The following is a 20502-nucleotide window of genomic DNA, read 5'->3' as shown; positions in this document are numbered from 1 at the left end:
CCCGGCGAGGCGGCGGCGGGCGCGGGCCCGGGAGGCAGGCGGCGCACGAGGCGCGGCGAGCCGAGCGCCAGCGGCCCCACGAGCGGGCGCGCCACCTGCGGGCAGAAGCTCATGGCCACGGCCTGCTGCAGCGTGGCGATGGCCGAGGTGACCTGCGGCGGCGGCGGCGGCGGGAAGAGGCCGACCCGCTGGCCCAGCTCCGCCTGCTGCACCATCTCGCGGTCGTACTTGACGATCTCCTGGATGATCGCGTTCTCCTGGTTGTTGAACACGCCCGAGTTGAGGTCGTGCTGCACCTTGTGCAGTAGGATCGAGTTCTTCTTGCCTGCGGGAGGGCGCCAGCGGTGAGCACTCCTTCGGCGCCTGCTGTGTACAGCAGCGCACAAGGAGTGAGCGCCTGCTGTGTAGAGCAAGCAGGGGTCCAATGACTGCAGCGCACAGCTAGTACGCATGGAATGCCGGCTGTGTATAGGCTGAGCACCTGCTGGGTAGGGCAAGCAGGTGTGTGCCTGCTGTATACAACAAGCACACGTGGAATGCCTACTGCGTATAGGCTGAGAGCCTGCTGTGTAGAGCAAGCAGGGGTCTAACGCATGCAGTGCACAGCTAGTATGCATGGACTGCCGGCTGTGTACAGGCTGAGCACCTGCTGGGTAGGGCAAGCAGGTGTGTGTGCCTGTTGCATACAACAAGCACACGTGGAATGCCTGCTGCATACAGGCTGAGCACCTGCTGTGTAGAGTAAGCTGGTGTGGGTGCCCGCTGTATATAACAAGTACACAAGGAGCACCTGCTGTGTAGAACAAGCATATTGAGTGCCTGCTGTATATAATAAGCAGGTATTGAGTGCCTACTCTGTATAGCCAGTATGCATGGAATGCCCGCTGTGTATAGGCTGAGCACCTATTGTATATAGCAAACAGGTATTGAGCTCCTATTGTATACAAGAACAATGTAGCCCCTCTTGCCTATAGGGACTAGGTACGGAGTACCTGCCGTGCAGAACAAGCAGGTGTTGAGTCCCTGTTGTGTATAGGCTGAGCACCTTTATATACAAGAAAACAAGTATTGAGTACTGTACAGACACTACACATGGAGCACCTTCTGCATACAGCAAGCATGTATTGAGTACCTGCTGTTTACATGGAGCAGGTATCACTCTAAACCAAATATGCATGTATGTGCATCTCCTGTATACAGTAACCATGTTTTCAGTGCCTGCAGTGTGCAACAAGCACACCCAGAACAGGTGGCTGTACACAGGCTGAGTGCCTACTATATACAGCACGTATATCTAAGCATCTGCCATTCAGAAATGTGTTGAACACCTATTGCCTGGAGCAAATCGTTGAGTGCCTATCACATACAAATGTGCTGAACGGTTTCGTATACTAGGAAGCTCCCTAACACCTCTCCATTCCCCCAAACAGCACCAGGGCCGCCATCTCCCTGGCTCCTCCAGGCAGTTGTCAGCAAGCCCTGAGGGCACACCTCTCAGCCACATCTGGGGTCCCCCACCTCTCCCTGCCCTGAGGCTACCTCCCCAGACCACCATCTCCCTCATGGACACTGCCCCCCTTGTAGAAAGCAAGTCTGGTCAGGTCATCCCCCACCTAGAAGCTGCCAGGGCTCCGTGGTGCTGATTTACAGGAGACCCTGTGTGTTTGGCCCCGACCTGCCTCCCCAGCCTCCCTCCTCCCAGGTTCCCTGGCTCTAGACTCCAGGCCTCCTTCCCACCTCAGGGCCTTTGCACTCGCTGTGCCCACTCCCAGAACACATCTTTCCCCTTTCTACATGGCATTGCCTACTCATCTGGTCTCCGCTCAGCATTCCCTCCTCAGGGAAGCCCCCCTACCCATCCCCTCCTGGCACACGGCTGGGCTAGGTGATTTGACCACCAGACCATAAGCCTCATAAAGGCAGCCCTCAAGTCAGCCTCGTGGCTCACATCTGCCCCCCCAGCACACTCTAGGCACCCAACATTTGCCAAATGAGCAGAAGCTGTGCACAACTGCAAACACCCCATACTTTCTCTTCCTTGGGAAACTGAGGCTGCATCTGGCCCGAGTGGGATGGCAGGTCAGAGCATCAGTCAGGATCCAAAGGGACTTGGAGGGCCGCCAGCCACACCCCTTCCATGGCAGCCTGATTCCCTCCCGCGATGGCCAGCCCACTCACCGATGCGGTCCAGGCGGTCGATGGCGACAGTCTCGAAGGCACGACGCATCATGGGGTACTCCTCCAGCACCTCGTTGAAGTTGTCCACGCTCAGTGAGTAGAGGCGGCAGTAGGTGTCAGCCCGCACGCTGGCCGTGCGCCGGCCCCGCGTGAGCAGGCAGATCTCTGCATGTGGCGGGGAGAGGCACCTCAGCTGCCAGGCAACGCCCCCTGCCCTCGCCCACCCCCAGGACCACCCCAAGAGCACAGTCCAACCTCTGTGCCTGGGCGGGCGCTGGCCCTTCCACCAGAGGCTCCTCCTGACGCCTGTCCCAGCCACGGTCCCCGCCCCCACAGGCCCACACCCAGTGAGGCCGGGTCCCCGCCTCCCGTTTGAGACCCTGGGAAGGGTGCAGCTCTGCTGCCCACAGGCTCACCCCCGAAATAGGAGCCGTCAGACAACTTCATCTCCTTGTTGCCCTTGGTGAGCACGCTGACCACGCCATGCTGGATGAAGTACATCTTCTTGCCGATGGTGCCCTCGCGGATGATGTAGTCACCCGGCTGGAAGACCTCGAACTTGAGTTTGGTAAGCATGGCCGTGACAAAGTTGGGGTCAGCGTTGGCGAACAGCGGCATGGAAGCCACCAGCTTCCGGCAGTTGAAGTTGACAATCTCCTGCAGGGGTGGAGGCAGGGGTGGCGTCAGGGTGTGTGGCTCTGGCTCTTCTTTCTCACTCTACCTTTGGGACCCTTTCATCCCTGGGAGCTTCGCCTTCCTTGTCTGTGAAACGGGTTTAACATTGTAGCGTGACAGCCAGCATCTTTCTTAACAGGCAAACACTGGAGGTATTGCCCCCAAAGACAAGAGCAAGAAAACCCTACAACTGAACACTGTTTTGGAGTGGCAATGCAATCAGACAAGAAAAAGCAATTAGAGATATAAGACTTGGAAGGGAAAAACAAAAATTCTCTTTGCAGACCACATGACTACCTAGAAAGCCCGAAAGAATCAATGGAAAACTACAACGTAAGGCGACTTAGACAAGATAGCAGGTGATAAAAAAAAAAAAAAAACCAACATAAAAACCAAGGACCTTAAAATCAATCGATGGTGGCGGAAGTCAGGGTGACAGTTGCCCGTGGCAAGGAAGCTTCCGGGCATGAAAATGTTCCGCATTTGATCCAGGTGGTGGTTACACGGTGTTCACTCTGCGGGATATCTAATGAGCTGCGCCCTCATGACATGGGCACTTTTCTGTAAGATATGTTCCGATAGAAAGAAAGCCTTACCTTAAAGAGAAAACTGACAGCCTTTGTATTAATATATATAAACAAAAACCACTTGGTCGAGAAGCCACCGTGTGCATCCGCATGAAGAGTTAAGGGAAGTGCGTTTAGCAAGGGAAGTCCAAACCGACAGGAAGAAACCTCCAGAGGCACAGAAGGGGGCTTGGACTTCCTAGACAGACGCCTCTCCATCGTGCAGCGCCCGTTCTCCCTGCTCACATACACGTTTGGCGTGATCCCCGTGAAAACACCACCGGGTTTGCTTGTCTAGTGACTGATGCTCCTCCAGCTCATTTAGAAGAACAAATGAGCAAAAAACCGCAGGGAACCCACAGAAATCAAGAGCAGGGAGGAGGGGCTGCCCCGCAAGGTTCCGAAACACACTGTAAAGCCTCTGTGTTCCGACCACGTGGCTTTGGCCATTGCAGGGCATGGATTAAAAGTCCAGAAATAGAACCAAGCACATACGGAATTTTAGCATAAAGCGAAAGTGACTCCTCGAGTTGCGGGGCAGAGAGGGGGCGCTTGGCCGCACAGCAGGCGAACACGTCCCCACGCCACGTACCGGGACAAGTTCCAAAGGGGTCTCAGGGCTCTAAATGTGAAAAGTGAAACAATACAAGTACCAGAAGAAAACGTAAGTGAATCCCTCTATAACCTGAGTGTGTACAGCAAGCATGCATTGTGCACCTGCTGTATACAGCAAACAGGCATCAGTAGCCTCCTATACAGGAAGTATGTGTTGAGCACCTCTAGTATGTAAAAAATAGGTAGTAAACTGTACAGCAATCAGGTATTGAGCACATGCTGTATTGCAAACAGCAAGTGGGAGGGCACAGGCAGTGGAAACTGGGCAGAGAGAATTGGGACAGGACAGAAGCCGGACTTTTCTGAGCATAGGCGGCTTTGAAGACTTCACTTTGGAACTTGCCAACGCCTAGATAATTATTACGTCCGGGTTGCCAGGGCCAGGGGGCCAGGGGAGTGATGGCTAACAGCCCAGGTTCCCTTGTGGGCTGACGAGAATGTTCTGGAATTAGACAGTGGTGATGGTTGCACAACTCAGTGAAGATACCAAAAACCACGGAATTTCATGCATTTTGTGGTCTGTGAGTTCTGTCTCTATTAAATGAATGAATGAAAATAATCATCAAATGCAATTAAACATTTCCAATAAAGTTAACCACCGCGCCCGCCTCCTGGGAGGCAGTGCGTGTAAATGGGCCCCCCCCACCCCCAGGCCCTGAGTGTCAGGCCTGTCTCCAAGCCCACGTCATCACTGCCTCCTGGGGGCCTTTGCCCTTGCCGTGCCCTCTGCCTGGGACGCCAGCGCAGCGCGCGCCTCCCCTTGTGCGGACGCCGCCGCCCCCTCGCGCCCCTCCCTGCTCTGGTTCTCCCGGGGCTTCTCTCTCCAACACCTCTGTGTCACCGTCCTCTGTCCCCCCCGCCCCACCACCACGCACAGGGCAGGGCACACAGTTGACACTCAGTAACTGCTGGGCGAGCGTCGTGGGAGGCCGGCCCCGGCACCTGCGAATGGGACCTGGCGAGGAAACGGTCTTTGCAGGCGTCTGTGGTCGAGACGGGCCCGCGGGAGGGGGCGGGCCCTGGGAGAGAAGCGCCTGGGGGAGGAGGCTGCGAGGAGATGGAGGCGGAGATCGGAGGGCTGTGTCCACAAGCCAAGGGACGCCTGGGCCCCCAGAAACTGAGAGAGGCAGGAAGGATCCTCCCCCGGAGCCTTTGTGGGGAGCCCCTGTGAAACCTTGATGTTGGACTTCTGGCCTCCGGACTGTGAGAGAATAAATCTCTGTTTTTTAAGCATGTAGGCGTCTGTTACAGCAGCCCTAGGAAACTTACCCGAGGGTTGCACAGGCTACAGGAGCCACAGCTGGGATTTAAACCAGCTGGTCAGGCCCTGGTGCTCAGCAGGGCTGGACAGCCTGCCCCGCTTCCGCGTGGCACGGACCTCGGTAGGTCTGCTAACAGGGGAGTGGAACCAGGCAGGTGGTGTCTGGGGAGGCAGCGGTGAGGCTTCACGGAAGGGAGTCTGGCGTGGGGAGGGCATGTGTGCAAGTCTAGCTTAAGTCCTTCATGCTGCAGCTCGGCTGGCCACGCCTCCCCTCCAGGACCCAGAGCCCGGCAGCTCGGCAGCTGGGCAGAGCGTGGCTGAGCCTGAGTCCTGCAGCCAACCCCCGCCCCCGGCGCCCGCCTCACCTCCCGCAGGGGCCCGTTGAGCTCGCCCAGGATGCTGTCCTCGTCGAACATCTTGCCCTGGTAGCGGTGCTCGTAGTAGTCGTGGATCTTCTGGCGGAAGTCGGCGGGCAGCTTGTGGAAGGACATGTACTGCTCCACCTGCTTGTACTGTACGGGGCAGAGGGCCGGGTCAGGCGCCACCGCCGGGAGGCCAGGCCCAGCCCAGGGGACGGGCTGGATCCTCCTGCCCCACACTGAACAACAACAAATACTGATTTCTACATTTAAATTTGAAGTGAAATAGTAAGTTAATTCTTCATTAATATTCTGAATAATCTATCTTGACTAATATTCTAAATAATAATTCCAAAATGATATTGAATTAATTCTTAGGGGTTGGGTTGCCAGATAAAATTCAGGATTCCCAGTTAAAGCAGAATTTCAGATAAACAAAAATATTTCATCTAAGTATATCCCATGCAATATTTGGGACACACTTAGAAAACTTGCTGTTCATATGAAATTCAAATTCAACCAGGTATCCTGAATTTTATCTGGCAGCCCTACCCTGAGAAATGGGTGAATATCTCCACTCGGCATTTTTTTTTTTTTTTTTTTTAAGACAGCATCTCGCTCTGTCGCCCAGGCTGCAGTGTAGTGGCGCGATCACAGCTCACTGCAGCCTCCCACTCCTGGGCTCAAGTGATCCTCCCACCTCGGCCTCCCGAGTAGCTGGGACTGCAGCTGTGAGCCGCCGCGCCGGCTGAGGGGAGGGTTTCTCATGGGAGGCCAGACAGAACCCCCCAGGTCCCCCCACATGCTGGTGGCCCTGGTTCCCCTCTGGGTGATCTTTCTAGAAGCCACGGGTCAGCCCCTCCCATCAGGGCAGGGGTGTGGGGCCAGGCAGAGGTGCCAGGCCCTGCTGTCCCCAGGATGGTGCCCCCAGGGGTGCCCCTGCCCCACTTCCGCCCCAATCCCGCCCAGCCGCAGCTGTCCTGAGCTCAGCGGAACCCGTGATGGCGGGCGGGTGGTGGCACCAGCTCGTGTTTGGGTGTGAGGCCCACGGCTTCCGGACAGCCGGGCGCCTGGCACAGGGCCCAGCTGACCCGGCTGGCCCTGGTGGGGGGTTGCAGCTCCTGGCCAAGCCAGCCATCAGGACAGCAGGACAGACAGGGCGGTCTCAGAGAGGAGAAACTGAGGCACAGAGTAGAGAGTGAGGCCCCCAAAGGGCCCCCACGGGTGACCCTGAGATTAGCCCTGAGGGCACTGTCCCCGGTAGGAGGCCAAGTCTGAGCCACCACACGGCCCTGCTCTCCCTGAAGCTGCGCCCTGAGTGACGGCAGGCCTCTTGGACTCCACTGTGTACCCTCCCCTCGCCAGCCGGTCCTGAGCTGGCCCACTGACCCCCACGCGGCCCAGCCTCCAAGAGAGGCCAGCTCTCTGGTTCTCCCTCTGGGGTCCCCCTGCAGCCCCTAGTCCCAGGGAGCTGCCTGACCAAGGACTCCTCCTAAAGCGCTTCCCAAGGTGCCCCCTCTGCCCTGGGGCTTTCCTTTCTCCTCTTGATCCAGCCACAGACCATCTGGTCCCTGCTCCCCACCACACTGCCCCCCGCCCCCACCTGGGCCCCTCCTCTGTCTCTGCCCTGAGCACACACACCACGCAGGGCTGCGAGGGGGGTCGGGTGGGCCTCCCCCCTCAGACCCCAGGGTGGGTCCTACCTCCCCCCTCAGACCCAGCGTGGGCCTGACCCCTCACCTTCTCCTGGTACTGGCGCCGCGAGGAATCCAGCGACTGGATGAGGGCGGTGGCATGGCCGATGAACATGGCGTAGCAGGTGGCGCCCACGATCATGCTCAGCATGGTCAGCCAGATGTCTGTCATGCTCTCAGGCGCCTGCCGGCCGTACCCGATGCACAGCATGTGGCTCATGGCCTTGAAGAGCGCAAAGGAGTAGAGCTCGCTCCACGAGTGGTTCTGCAAGGCCACAGGGGGAGGGCGGTGGGCACTCACATCCCAGGGAGCCCTGGCCCCTGAGGGCCCACCCACCATCCTCCCCCAGGCACCAGAGGTGGTGAGCTCCCCATGCTCAGAGGTAACCAAGGGAAACTAATACCCAGAGGGCCAGAGTCTGGCCCCCAGGCCTTTGCAGCCTCTCATCAGAGCATCCATGAGTCCATGAAAGTTCCAGGGGGCCCCAGAGTCAAGCCCAAGGGGCAGGGAGGGCAGAGGCCCTAGGCTAGCCTGGGAGGTGCCCCCCACCGAGTCCTCAGTTGACCCAGCTGAGGAAGGGGGACAGCGGGCTCTGTTCAGGAAGCGGCCCACATGCACAAGTGGCCATCAGACAATGGGCTGCCTCAGCCCAAGCAGCTGTGCCAGACGCCGGGAAGAGGCGCCTGTCAGCTTCCCCTCTGCAGCTCCGGACCCATCGATGCCCACCTGCTCCGTGTCCAAACCAAAAACATCCCAAGTCCCATATGTGCCCGTAGGCTGTGCACAGCAATCCCCCGGCCAGGAGAAAGGCTCACTGGGTGCGAACCCAACGTTCACTCCTGCAGCGCCCAAGACGCACCCTTAAGAGTCAACCAGGAAACAACAGGTGCCCGGGACTGGGACTTCCTTCAATTATTATTTTTTTTCTTTTCTTTCTTCTTTTTTTTTTTTTTTTTGAGACAGAGTCTTGCTCTGTTGCCTGGGCTAGAGTGCCGTGGCGTCAGCCTAGCTCACAGCAACCTCAAACTCCTGGGCTCAAGTGATCCTACTGCCTCAGCCTCCCGAGTAGCTGGGACTACAGGGCCACCATGCCCAGCTAATTTTTTCTATATATTTTTAGTTGTCCAGCTAATTTATTTCTATTTTTAGTAGAGATGGGGTCTCGCTCTTGCTCAGGCTGGTCTTGAACTCCTGACCTTGAGCAATCTTCCCACCTCGGCCTCCCAGAGTTCGAGGATTACAGGCATGAGCCACCACGCCCGGCTATTTGTTTTTTTCTTATGAATTGTTTAGTGCTGGACACTTACTATTTTTTAGAGCTCATAATACCACTTTCCCATTCGAGAGTTACGATGTAAATTTTTCTTTTTTTTCTTTTCTTTTTTTTTTAGGCCAATATGGGAAAGGATTTTTTTTAATTAAAAAAATTTTTTTATAGATGGGGTCTCAATGTGTTGCCCAGGTTGGAGCACAGTGGCTTATTCACAGGCACAATCACAGCTCACTGCAGCCTTGAATTCCTAGCCTCAAGCAATCCTCCTGCCTCAGCCTCCCTAGTAGCTAGGACTACAGGTTAAGCCTTTAAGTTAAGTGTATGTACATTTAAAAGTCAAATCAATTGGGAAAATCACTAAGCAGATGTCTGGGTGATCAAAATGGTCACAGTCGCCCTGGAAACTGGTTGCCTCTGGATGGTCACAGGTCTGAAAGGCTGAAATCGCCTTTGGCCTTCCAGGGGGGTCCAATGGGGGGACTAGGCACTGCTGGGGTCGCCCCGTCCAGCGCTCACCACCATGCCGTTGATGGAGACCCAGCAGTTGCGCGGGAAGTCCTGCAGCATGGGCACCAGGAACTGCAGGCAGCCGTCCCAGTGACACAGCAGCAGCATCATGCTGATGAGGTTGCAGATGCGCATGACAGCGCTCGCCAGGTCGTAGGTCATGTGGAAGATCTGTGCGGAGGGGGCGGCCGTGAGGGTCCCGCGGACCCCTGCCCGCCCGGACGGCGGAGGAAGCAGCCCCCAGCGGGACCTCCGTCCCTTCCCTTCTCGACCGCGACAGCACGTGGCCCCTGCCCAGTCTGCGACACCCGGCGCCAGAGCTCCCCTCCGGGGACCACCACCCACGCCCGGCTCCGCGCCGCCCCGCACCCCGCCCCCGCCGTCGCTGCCCGGACCACGAGCGCCACTGGAGTCCAGGCAGCCTCAGTCCGGAGGCGGTATGGGGGGGCGGGTCTGGACTTGGGGGAGGAGGCGTGGCTTTGCTTCTCTGAGCCTCAGTTTCCCCATGGTCGAGGGGGCTGGGGATGTGCAGGACCCCGCCCGCGGCTCTGCCCCGTAGCGCCCGGGAGAGCACCCCCAGGCTCTGCCCCTGTGGCTCCCATGACCCCTCCCTGCAGTCCCTGGGACTCCACCCCGGGGCTCGGCCTGTGGCCCCTCTAGGCCCCCTAGCCTAGCTCCTGGCCCCCCACCCTGGCTCCGCCCCTGGCGGCCTGGGGCCCGCCCTGAACCCAGAGCCCCGCCCCGTCTTTTCTCCGTGGCCCAGCCCCTGGACCCGCGTATCCCCGCCAGGTGCCTCCCATCTGGGCCCGAAACCCGCCCCGCACCTGTAGTACCTACCGTCCACCTGCCCCAGTGCCCCCGTCGCCCCGCCCCCGCAGCCACGGTCCCGCCCCCACGCCCCATGGCCCCGCCCCTGCAGCCATAGCTCAGCCCCCACCTTCTTTTGGCCCCGCCCCTACATCCGTGGCCCCGCCCTCTCCCCTCGGCCCACCCCCACAGCCACAGCCCAGCCCACACCATTATGGCCCCGCCCCACGTCCGTGGCCCCCGCCCCTACACCCATGGCCCCGCTCCAGCACCCTCGTCGCCCCCTCCCACGCCCCCGTGGCCAGGCCCGCGCCCCGCACCTCCTCCCACTGGTGGATGTAGCGGATGAGGCGCGACAGGCGCAGCAGCCGCAGGAGGCTGAGGATCTTGGTGAAGCGCACGATGCGCAGGGCGCGCGCCGTCTTGTAGACCTCGGAGTCGATGCCCTTCTCCACGATGAGGAAGATGTAGTCCACGGGGATGGAGGACACGAAGTCCACCACGAACCACGTGCGCAGGTACTTCTTCTTGATCTTCTCGGGGTCCAGGATGATCTCCGTGTTATCCTCGATCACGATGCCCGTGCGGAAGTTCAGCACCAGGTCCATGAGAAAGAAGGTGTCCGAGACCACGTTGAACACGATCCACGGGGCCGTGGTCTCGTCCTTGAAGAAGGTGATGCCCACGGGGATGATGATGAGGTTTCCCACCATGAACAGCAGCATGGTGAAGTCCCAGTAGAACCTGGGGGAAGGGGCCGTTCAGCCTCCGGGCCCCACCGCGCCCTCGCCGGGGAGCCGTCCCCACCTGTCTCCCTCCTGCACAAAGTCGTGGCCGTGGGCCCCACCTCCAGGAAGGCTCCCGCAGCCCGGGTCCCTCCCTGTGGCCCAGTCTGACCTTCCCTCCTGGAAGAGGCAGGAGCCCCAGCCAAGCCCAGGAGGATGCCCAAAATAGACTGAATGTTTCACATGACCAAAGAGGGACAATGTTGCCTGGCACAAGGTTGGCTTTAGAAAACATTGTGGGAAGAGCAAAAAGCAGACCGGCAGAGGACAGGGTGCAGACAGGGGAGCATGCGGCGGCAGGCGCAGTGTGGCCAACTGCTGCGTGGGACCTGGAGCCGCCAGGCCCCAAAGCCCTCCGGAGGAGCGGGAGCCCCCACGTGGGCCACTGGAAAGCTGCGACTTCATTTCAGGAAGCATCCTTGGACGTGTGACAGGAGACAGGGAGGAAGCGGGGCGCCCATCCAGGAGGCAGAGAGAGGCCAAGGCAGGGGCCGGGCAGTGCCAGAGCAGAGGGCCCTAGCGGGTGGGAGGGATGAGAATCGCAGGACTTGGCACCGTTCAGGCCTTGAATGTAACACACAGGCGTGGAGAAGAGACGATGAGCCGCTTCCCTCCCAGATACACCCAGACTGGGTGCAAGTCCCCAAGGTCAATCCCGAAATTCCACCTGGGAGGCACTGGCAGGAAAAGGCCCATCCATTCAAGGAATATCTATTGACGGGCCAGGCACAGTGCCGTGACTGAAGCGTCTACCCATGAGGTCATACGGACTCCGCAGATGGCCACATGGACAGATGCCCGGCCCCTCAGCTGTCGAGAAAATGCAAATCAAAACCACTCCAAGGGAGAACTGTTTGATGGCTCCTTAAAAAGTTAAACATATTAATAGAATTACCATATGACCCAGCAATCCCACTCCTGAGTATGCGCCCAGAGAGTTGCAATCAAAGACTCAAACGGAAACTTGCCCGCCCATGTTCACAGCGGCACGACTCACAACAGACAAAAGGCGGACACGACCCACATGTCCTCCGATGGATGAGTGGACACACACAACGTGGTCCATCCACACAATGAAATATTGTTCATCCATGACAAGGAAGGAGGCTCTGACACAGGCCACAGCGTGGGTGGACCTTGAGGACATCGTGCTCAGTGAGAGACGCCAGACACAGAAGGACACACAGTGTGAGACTCCATTTATATGAAACGTTCAGAACAGGCAGAGCCACAGAGACGGGACATGGATTCGTGGTTGTCAAGGGCTAGGGGGGGAAGCGGGAGTTACTGGTTAATGGGAGCAGAATTTCTGTTTGGGATAATGAGAAAGTTCTGGCAGTGGACAGTGGTAGGTGCTTGCGCAACAATGTGAATATACGTAACGTCACTGAATTTTACATTTAAAAATGGTTAAATGCCAAATTTTATGATAAAAAAAAAATATATATATATATACTACAAAAGATTCTTCCCAAAGCTTGGGGGGAAAATAAATAAATAAATAAATAAATGCCTCTGGGTCCAGGGGCTCTCGCTGAGGAGCAGATGCCCCAGATGGGGGGTCTGAGCCCCCATACCCTGTGTCTTGAATTTCGAGCAGTCATTTATTTGGTTTTCCCCTTCACGCTGGGGGACCCCTCCCCACTCCCACATGGAGTCAGCCCTCCTTATGTCTCTCAAGGTCTTATCCCTCCCCAGGTTGGTTTGTAGGGGGCTTCTCATAGGCCCCGCCCACTCCCCATCGTGGCCGGAGTCCCCATGTCCTCCCAGAGAAGACCAGTTCTCCCAATGAGCACAAACAAAGCTCCGTCAGCCCTGGCACTGCATGGCCTCGGTGAGCTCCCTGCCTCAGGAGCTGCCGTAAATTGGCTCCTTTCAGGAGGGCACCTCAGGAGAAGAGCTATTAACACCACGCCTCCCGGGTAACCCAGACGTTCCACTTCGGGGAATTGATCCCAAGGAAATCGTCCAAAAGGAATGGAAAAAAATTAAAAAGCGATTTGTACCGAGATGTTCACAGCAGCTCAGTCTGCGAGAGCCAAAGGCTGGAAGCGACCCAACATCTCACATCCTGGTAGTGTTAGCCAGGCCTGGGTTGGCACCTGCCCACTGGCACTAGTGACCTTGGGCGAGTTCCTCCAGCCCCTCGGAACCTCAGTCTCTTCTTCTATCCGTCAGTCCACATGTGTTGTAATCTTTAAAAGGACATAGGAGACTCCGGTCATGATGGGGGGTGGTGCTGGGCCTTTGGGAAGCCCCCCACAAACCTGCCTGAGATGGAAGGAAGACCTTCAGAGACCTAAGAAGGGTTGACACCATCTGGGGTTGGGGAGGGGTACCCCCCCAGAACTTTAAGGGCGAAAACAAATGACTCTGCTCGAAATTCAAGACCTTCCTTTGCCTGAATCTCAACACCATGTACGAATTCAGACCCCTGATCTGGGGCATCTGCTCATCGACCAGACCCCCAGAGCCCTCACACCCCATGGGATTGGGGGGCCCACCTGCCTGCCCAGCCCTCATCCCCTAGAGTCCACTGTAGAGCTCTGAGTCCCAGCCTCACCCTCTCTGGTATGAGAGCCCCCCACCTTTGGGGCACAACAGAACAAGTAGGAAAAACCAGTTGAGAAGGCCAGGGGGCCTAGAAAACCCCAGCGTGGCTCCTGAAACCACCAAGGGTGCCCAGAAACCCCAGGGGGGCCTAGAAACCACCCTGGGGACCTAGAAACAGTCTAAACAGCCACATGACATGAGGGCCTCCTGTTCAGGTGACTTTACAGCTGACATGCTTTCCTCTATTCTTGGGGTGGGGATGCGGGCAGGCACCACACCTCCCCACTGACAGACCAGGGAGGTTTCCCAGCCAGGAAGTGGGGGTGCAGGAAGAGACCCAGGCCCGTTGGCCCCCAGGGCCTGTCCTCTGTCTGCTGCCCTCACTGTGTGGGGACCTTCTCCCATGGGCCTCAAACCCTCAGCCTTCAGTTCCCATGTCCCTGGGGAAGGGGAGGCCCAAAGCCTACCCCTCGCTCCCCTTGGGCTGTGCAGCCTGGGGCTAGCCACTTTCCCTCTCTGAGCCTCACTGCCCAACTCAGCAAGTCTGGGCTGCCCCTTTCCCATCAGCCTCTGCAGGGACCAGCTGATGCAGACAGCCCACGGCCACCCACTGCTTTCCTGGTCGGGCCCCAGCGCTGACCAGGGACAAGCCGCTGGGCTGTCAAGGGGGGATTTCGCAGCAAGAACGTTAACGACCATAATTAAATCCTGTATTTTAAAAATAGTCCCCAACAAATAGCAATGAGCCCCCGAGGAGGACCCCACTCCTGCGGAAACACCCAGATTCCTGCTGCTCCGGCACGGGGTGAGGCCGGTCCCCCAGGGAGACCCTCTGCCCCTGCACCAGAGATGGGAGGAAGCCTGGGACCCCTCCCAGCCAGGTGATGACTTCAGGGGCCCCCAGCAGCTGACACAGGCTAAGCTCAGTCCCTCCTCTGGCAGCTGCCCAGCCGTTCTCCCGGCTCAGATGGGGAAACTGAGGCTCCTCCAGCAGCGAGTAACAGAGTGGACTGGAACCCAGGCAGGCAGACTGCAGCCCAGCCCCATCCTCCTGCCCCCAGCTCAGGGCCCTTCCGAGTTCCTGGTCTGGGGAGTCGCCCTATCTCTCCAGGGCCAGCTGGGGTGGGAACGGGAAGACAAGGCTTCTGATCCACTTGGGTGACAGATGGGGAAACTGAGGCCCATCGAGCTGAAGTGGTGGGCTTCCCCCTCCCCGTGGGGCCCTCAGCCCCGTGTGTGGTGGGGAGGGTCTGCCCCAGAGGCCTTTAGCCCCCACTGGAACAGAGGCGTCCCAGGACCCCAGCGTCAGGGGAAGCCGGGCCCCTCCCCGAGGGATTCAAGACTCGGCAGGGCGGCTGTCCAGGAATTACAGATGGGAAATCCGGGAGGGGATTAGGGGCCGGAGGTCAGGATTAAGGGTGAGCGCCCAATGGAAGATTAGGAGCCTGAGCCTGGATGTGGAGTCAGGATCCGTGGCAGGTGTCAGGGATTAAGAAAGGGAGACTCCGGCAGGGAAGACAGCCAGGCTCCTGGGCGATCCCAAGACAGGGATTGGCCAGACAGCGCGTGCCCGGAGCCAGGCGCACGGACAGGCGCAGCCCCCTGTGGGCTCCCGGCCCGTCCACACCAGGACAGATGGGCGGGATGCTTCAGGGGAGCTACAGAGACCAACCAGGGGCGCTTTAGCTGGGGCGGATAGGGAGGGCTTCTCAGAGGCGGCAGTGGGCAGATGAGGGGAAGGTGCTGGAGGGACCACCATGCAGAGGGATGGCAGGTGCAAAGGGCCTGTGGCTGTGCAGGGAGTTTAGGGAAGGCCTGGAGAGGAAGGAGGCCTCGGCCACCCTGGCCCCCGGCCCCTCCGTGCAGACCCTTCCTCAGCTGGGAAATGGGGGCATCCCTGTCCCTCCCTCACTCCCTGCAGGCCTGGGCGGATGCCGGCCTTCCTGCGGGTGGAAGCCAGAGAAGCCCTCACTCCCACGCCCCGTGTAGGGTTTATCCCGGCGCCCTAATGCAGGGATTCAGCACCCAGGGATTTGCAGAGCGGCACCCAGTCCTGATCTCTCACTGATCCGCTGGGCCATCTGGGGTGGGGGCCAGCGTCCAGTCCTGCCAGGTTCTTGGAGCCAGCCCTCCCCCACTGGCCCGTTCAGAGACCCCAGGGGATATGACAGACACAGAGTTGGCACCAGGGACCAACTCGTCTCTCTCCCCTCACACAAGGCCTCCCCGATGGGAGACAACTCAGGAACATTGAAAACTGACAGCAGCAGGAGAGACTAAAGTCAGACCTCAGAGGCACTTACAGACATGGGAGCTGATGAAGGGCAGTACGGAAGCTACTGGCACAACTACTGTCTCTCAGGAGATGACGGTTCCACTGCCAGGGACCAGCCCTCCGCCCACCAGGCCAGAGTTCCCAGGGACAAAGCCCTGACCCGCTCAGGCCTCCGCCCACCAGGCCATCCTCGGGGGTGGCAGCGAGTGGCAGAGAAAGTCACCAGCCCACGGTGGGAGACGGGGTCACAGCCGGCCCCACAGGGACTGTCTCCATGCTGCCCCATCCCCTCCCCGCCGGAGACTTCCTCCTTTGCACGTCTCAGTTTTCCACGTTTGGACCTGGGTGGCCTTTAGAACCGGAGTGGCTGGCGCGAAGGGAGTAGCAACGAACTGTATTTATTGTTAAAACAGTTCTGTTCGGGGCAGGGGCAGAGACCCTGCCAAGGCCCCGGGAATTCTGTGAGGCCAAATCCCTCCCTTGCTTTGGTTTTTGCACCTGTTCCAATTCAGCCACAAACCTTAGTAACGTGCAAAGAGGGAGAATCAAACCCCCGAAACCCGAAATCTGTCCCTGCATCCCTCGAACTTGCTTCTCCGCCAAATGCCCCCACGGGAGCTGCTGGAACATCTCTCCGGGCCTCTCCGTGCCAAGCTGGGGGCCAGAGCTGCCCACAGCCCCACGGCCCTGCCTTCTAAGTGAACCCACTGCGCTTCAGGCCCCACCCAGGCTGCCGAGGAAACTAGTCAAGATTGGACCTGCGTCTGCCCCTTGGCGAATTCAGCAAAAATGTGGCACCCACGGTGTGCCAGAGTCTGGGATGTGACAAGTGGAGGAGGCCACTTCCTAGCAAGCGAGCAGCAGGAACTTGGAGCAGGCTGGAGAGAAGGGCCCCGGGCAGCGAGGGCGGCCCCGGGGAGGCAAAGGATCGGAACCGGCTGCGGGCTGCGGGCGTGCCCGGTGGGGCAGAGGCTTGCCGCCAGCAGGAACAGGACGAGACCAGGGTGTGCGAGGCCCACAGGATGTTGGCCTGATTGTGATAGGTGGACACCCACCCCCTCTTTCCTCCTACCACTGCCACCTCACATCTGAGGCAACTGAGGCAGAGGAGCCCAGAGAGGACCCAAGGGACCTGGCCTCATGGGAGGTACTGGGCCCCCGTCCGGGCTCCGACTCCGGAGCCAGCTGTGATTGGACGCAGAGGCCTCCCCTGCTTGCCACAAGCTGCTCTGAGACAACCTCCGCAGCGGGGCCTGGCCCCCAGACAGCCCACGTTCCTGCTCCTGGCTCTGCCGGGCTGTCCTGGTGGCCCAGGGCCACCTCAGTGCCCCTCCTCTGCAGTCTGCAGAGTGAAGGCTGTCCCAGTTCACCAAACATTAACGGTCCCGTCCTCAGTGCCAGCCGGGCGCAGGCTGGTCTCACAGGTGGCCTCCACCAGCAGAAAGCAAACCAAGGAGGTGGGGGGACCTCCAGCCTCCGGGTCAGGAAGTGGGGCGGGGGGCGGGGGCTGGGGAGGCTCCTTCTCCCTTTTCCTGTCACGTGGTGCCTGAGCATCGCCCCAGTGGGGCTGGTTTCCTCACCTTCAGGCTGTGAGCACAGAAGGGGCAAAGGCAGAGAGTGGGCACAGAGAAGTCTCCCCACATTCCTCACACATGGTTTTAGGAAATTAACATAGACACATATACCAATATTACCCACTGCCCACCCTGGGGACCGTCAACGTCTCCAGCAGTCCCCAGAATGCCTTGTGTCTCCCATTTCCCCTTGTTGGATCGGACTCAGGCAGAGGCTGGGCTGCCTGCGGCCAAGAGTGCGGATACCTGGCCAGCCTGTCCAGATGGGAATCCCAGATCTGCCTGACTAGCTGTGTGGCTGTGAGAAAGTGACTTTACCTCTCCGAGCCTCCCTTTCCTCCTGTGTAAAATGGGACAGCACCCCCCTCACCGCTGTAATAATTAATATTATTAAATCAGTACTCGTAAGGTGTTTCCAACAGCCCCTGGCCTTGGCGGGGCAGGGCTCAGGAAGCATTGTTCTTGTGATATACTTGGGGTCTGTCTCCGTATTGAATCAGAAGGGTCTAAAAGGGGCACAGGTCCCAAAGTACGGGAGGCTGGTAGAGGCCCCAGTGCACCCCAGATTGGCAACATCTAAGTCCTTTTTAAAATTTTGAGGCTGGGTGCAGTGGCTTGTGCTTGTTATCCCAGCACTTTGGGAGGCTGAAGCAGCAGGATTGCTTGAGGCCAGGAGTTGGAGGCTGTAGTGAGCTATGATGGGGCCACTGCACTCCAGCCTAGGTGACAGAGCGAGACCCTGTCTCAGAATAAATAAATAAATAAATAAAAACTAACCACTTGCTCCCCTAGTCCCCAAAACAGGCCACACTTGCCCCCTCCCCACTTGCCAACCCCCCATCTTTCAATTTCTCTGCCCTGCTGGGACTTCATGGCCTCCATGGCCCCTCTGTATCTCAGAGCATGTGACAAGGCCCACAATGGAGCACAAGGCTGAGCGAGCATCACTCCTCCTACCAGCCTTCTCCCCCCATCCACCTCGGGATTGGCCCACCTGCCCCCCAAGCCTCACGCTGCCCTTCTGCAGCCAAGCGGAAACCCAGAGCTGCCAGCTCCCAGCGCCAGCCTTGTGCCCACCCTTTGTGGGCTGCTAGTGTGGGGGTGGGGAGGTGCTGCTGGTAGACATGCTACAAGGGACCAAGGGGAGTGGGTGCTGTATGCGGCCCCCTGCCCACCAGGTCCCCACATCCCTCTGGCCAACTGGCGCTAGCACCCCCTTCACAGTGGGGCCAGGCAGACCAGGGGGCCCTGGAAACCCAGTCCATCCTTCCCTGCTGTCCCCACTTCACAGACTGGAACACTGAGCCCAGACACTGGCCAGAGCCCTCCCAGCTTGGCCACCTGCAGGGAAATGCTGAATGCCCACATGCAGGGTGGGAGGGCCCAGAGGCAATCCTTCTGAGCCCCTCCTGGGGTCCTCCCACCCCTGGCCTCTCCTGAAATCCAGGCTACTGGTCATAGCTGTGTTCACCTCTCAGGAAGGCCTCAGGGGTGGGGAGTTGGAATCTGGGGCTTTCTTCCAGGCTCTGTCCAACTTGTGTGCCTCTGGGCTTGCTTCCTAGTCAAGCATGGGGGGTGCAGAGGGGCCAGGGAAAGGGAGATTCCACAGCCCCCTTGTCCAGATCTGGGGGTCCAGGGGCAAACGGGGCCCAGTCTTGGGGGCTCAGGCCTGGGGGAGGAGAGACCAGGGCGGGAAAAGAGCCGGCAGAATCCCAGAGGCCGGGGCGCTGTCCGCGGTGCTGAAACCGTGCTTGCCCCAAGTGCCCGGGTTTGGTGGAGAGGCACGTCCCACCTACACCCTGCACACCCAACTCTCAGACACAAACAGACATAAACTCTCTGGCTCACTCGGTCACGCAGAATTCCACGGTTCCACGTGTGACACCTGCACACAGCTCACACCACTGCCCACTGACGCACGCACACACACACCTCTCCCCAACACACACAAATCAGACGTCCTACCAACACATACACACCCACTGACACAGACACACCCTGCACACGGGTGCGCACATGGACGCACACGCACCACTGGAACACACACCAATGAGCCACCACGCAGACACACCCCTGGGGACACGCCTCCCCCCAGATCGCCAGGCCCCCAGAACCCCTGCCCTCCGCAGTCACATGCTCCTGTTCACTCTCGCCAGCCACACAACGCACTCCCAGGAACCAGAACCCCAAACATGAGGCCGTGGCCCTGCGCCAGGCCTTGCTCTAAGCCCTTCCAGGCATTAACCAGTTTAATCCATATCGACATCTACACACCCACCGACACATGGGCGCACCACCCAGCGGCTCGGGTTGAGGGGCTCATAGAACACACAGCCTGGGGACCCCACGCGCTCAGCGCCTCCTCTTCGCACGCAACCCAGGCCCGCGGACCCCGGACATGCCTCCTCCTGGCGCGGGGTGCAGGTGGAGACCGTGAGGGCGCCCCGCATTCGCTTAACCCCTTCTCTGTCGGACTCTCGGGCGCGTCCTCCGGGGCACGCTTCTTTCCTCCTGGCTCCTGAGCCGCCGCTCCCTGGTGCCCACGTTCCCCTCTATTCGTCCTCTCCGCCCCCCAGCGCTCAGACCCTGGCCCTGCGGCCTTCGACGTGCAGCCGCCGCGCTGCGGGGCTGGGGATGTCAGGGTGCGTGGGAGGGAGCCCGCCGGGGTCACCCCGGGAGCCCGCGCGCGCCCCCGAGAGCCCCCAAAGGGAGGAGCACTTCGGGGCGGGTCCCGGCACGTCCGAGGTCACCGAGGAGCCCCCGAGGTCACCGGCCGGGCGCGCCGCCCCGCCCTCCCCAAGGCGCTCCAAGGACAGCCCCCGCGCGCGTCCGCTCTCCGGGCCCCTCCGCGCTGGCCGGCCCCTCCCGGAGGCGGTACCTGAAGTCGCTGTACGGGTGGATGATCCAGGCCCCCGCTGACTTAACGCGCTCCTGCTCGCGCTCCACGGCCTTCTGGCTGCCGAACATCCGCAGCGAGAACTTGTTGACGCCCGGCTGCAGGAGCGCGCCGAACTGGCGCTGCATGAAGCTGGCCTGGCTGCCGCGCGGCTCCCCGGCCGGGCCCGCCTCCTCGCTGCCCGCCTCATCCGCCGGCCCCGGCCCCGGCCCTGCGCCCGGCCCCGGCGCTGGCCCCGCGGCCGCACCGCGGCACGAGAACGACACCTTGGGCCCCCGCGCCGGGCCCTCGGGCCCCGCGGGGCTGCACTGCGGCTCGCCGCGCCCGCACTCGCCGTTCGGGCTGCCCTTGGCGGTGCTCGCCGCGCCCGGGGTGCCGGGGCGGCCGCACGAGCTGTCGCGGCTGCGGAGCCGGGCCCGCGGGCCGCCCTCGTCCGCCGCCTCGGGGGGCGCCGCCTCGGTTCGGGGCGGCTGATGAGGGGGC

The 20502-nt window shown here is 59.8% G+C and overlaps 1 protein-coding gene across 1 annotated transcript in view; it reads right to left on the bottom strand.

Moving 5' to 3' along the window:
* HCN2 (hyperpolarization activated cyclic nucleotide gated potassium channel 2) overlaps positions 1–20495 on the bottom strand; it is a gene marked incomplete at its 5' end in the record, with an annotated part of 20836 nt that extends 341 nt beyond the window's left edge. The window contains 8 exons of the mRNA XM_012645354.1: positions 2–325; positions 2179–2343; positions 2595–2835; positions 5661–5807; positions 7395–7613; positions 9139–9300; positions 10257–10680; positions 20002–20495. Of these exons, the coding sequence (XP_012500808.1) occupies positions 2–325; positions 2179–2343; positions 2595–2835; positions 5661–5807; positions 7395–7613; positions 9139–9300; positions 10257–10680; positions 20002–20495 (2176 nt within the window). The remainder of the gene's footprint in view (position 1; positions 326–2178; positions 2344–2594; positions 2836–5660; positions 5808–7394; positions 7614–9138; positions 9301–10256; positions 10681–20001) is intronic.
* Between the last annotated feature and the right edge of the window lie 7 nt (positions 20496–20502).

Source organism: Propithecus coquereli, unplaced genomic scaffold (genome assembly GCF_000956105.1).
Source record: "Propithecus coquereli isolate 6110/MARCELLA unplaced genomic scaffold, Pcoq_1.0 Scaffold232, whole genome shotgun sequence".
Lineage (NCBI taxonomy): Eukaryota > Metazoa > Chordata > Mammalia > Primates > Indriidae > Propithecus > Propithecus coquereli.
This window is presented reverse-complemented; position numbering and strand designations above follow the sequence as displayed.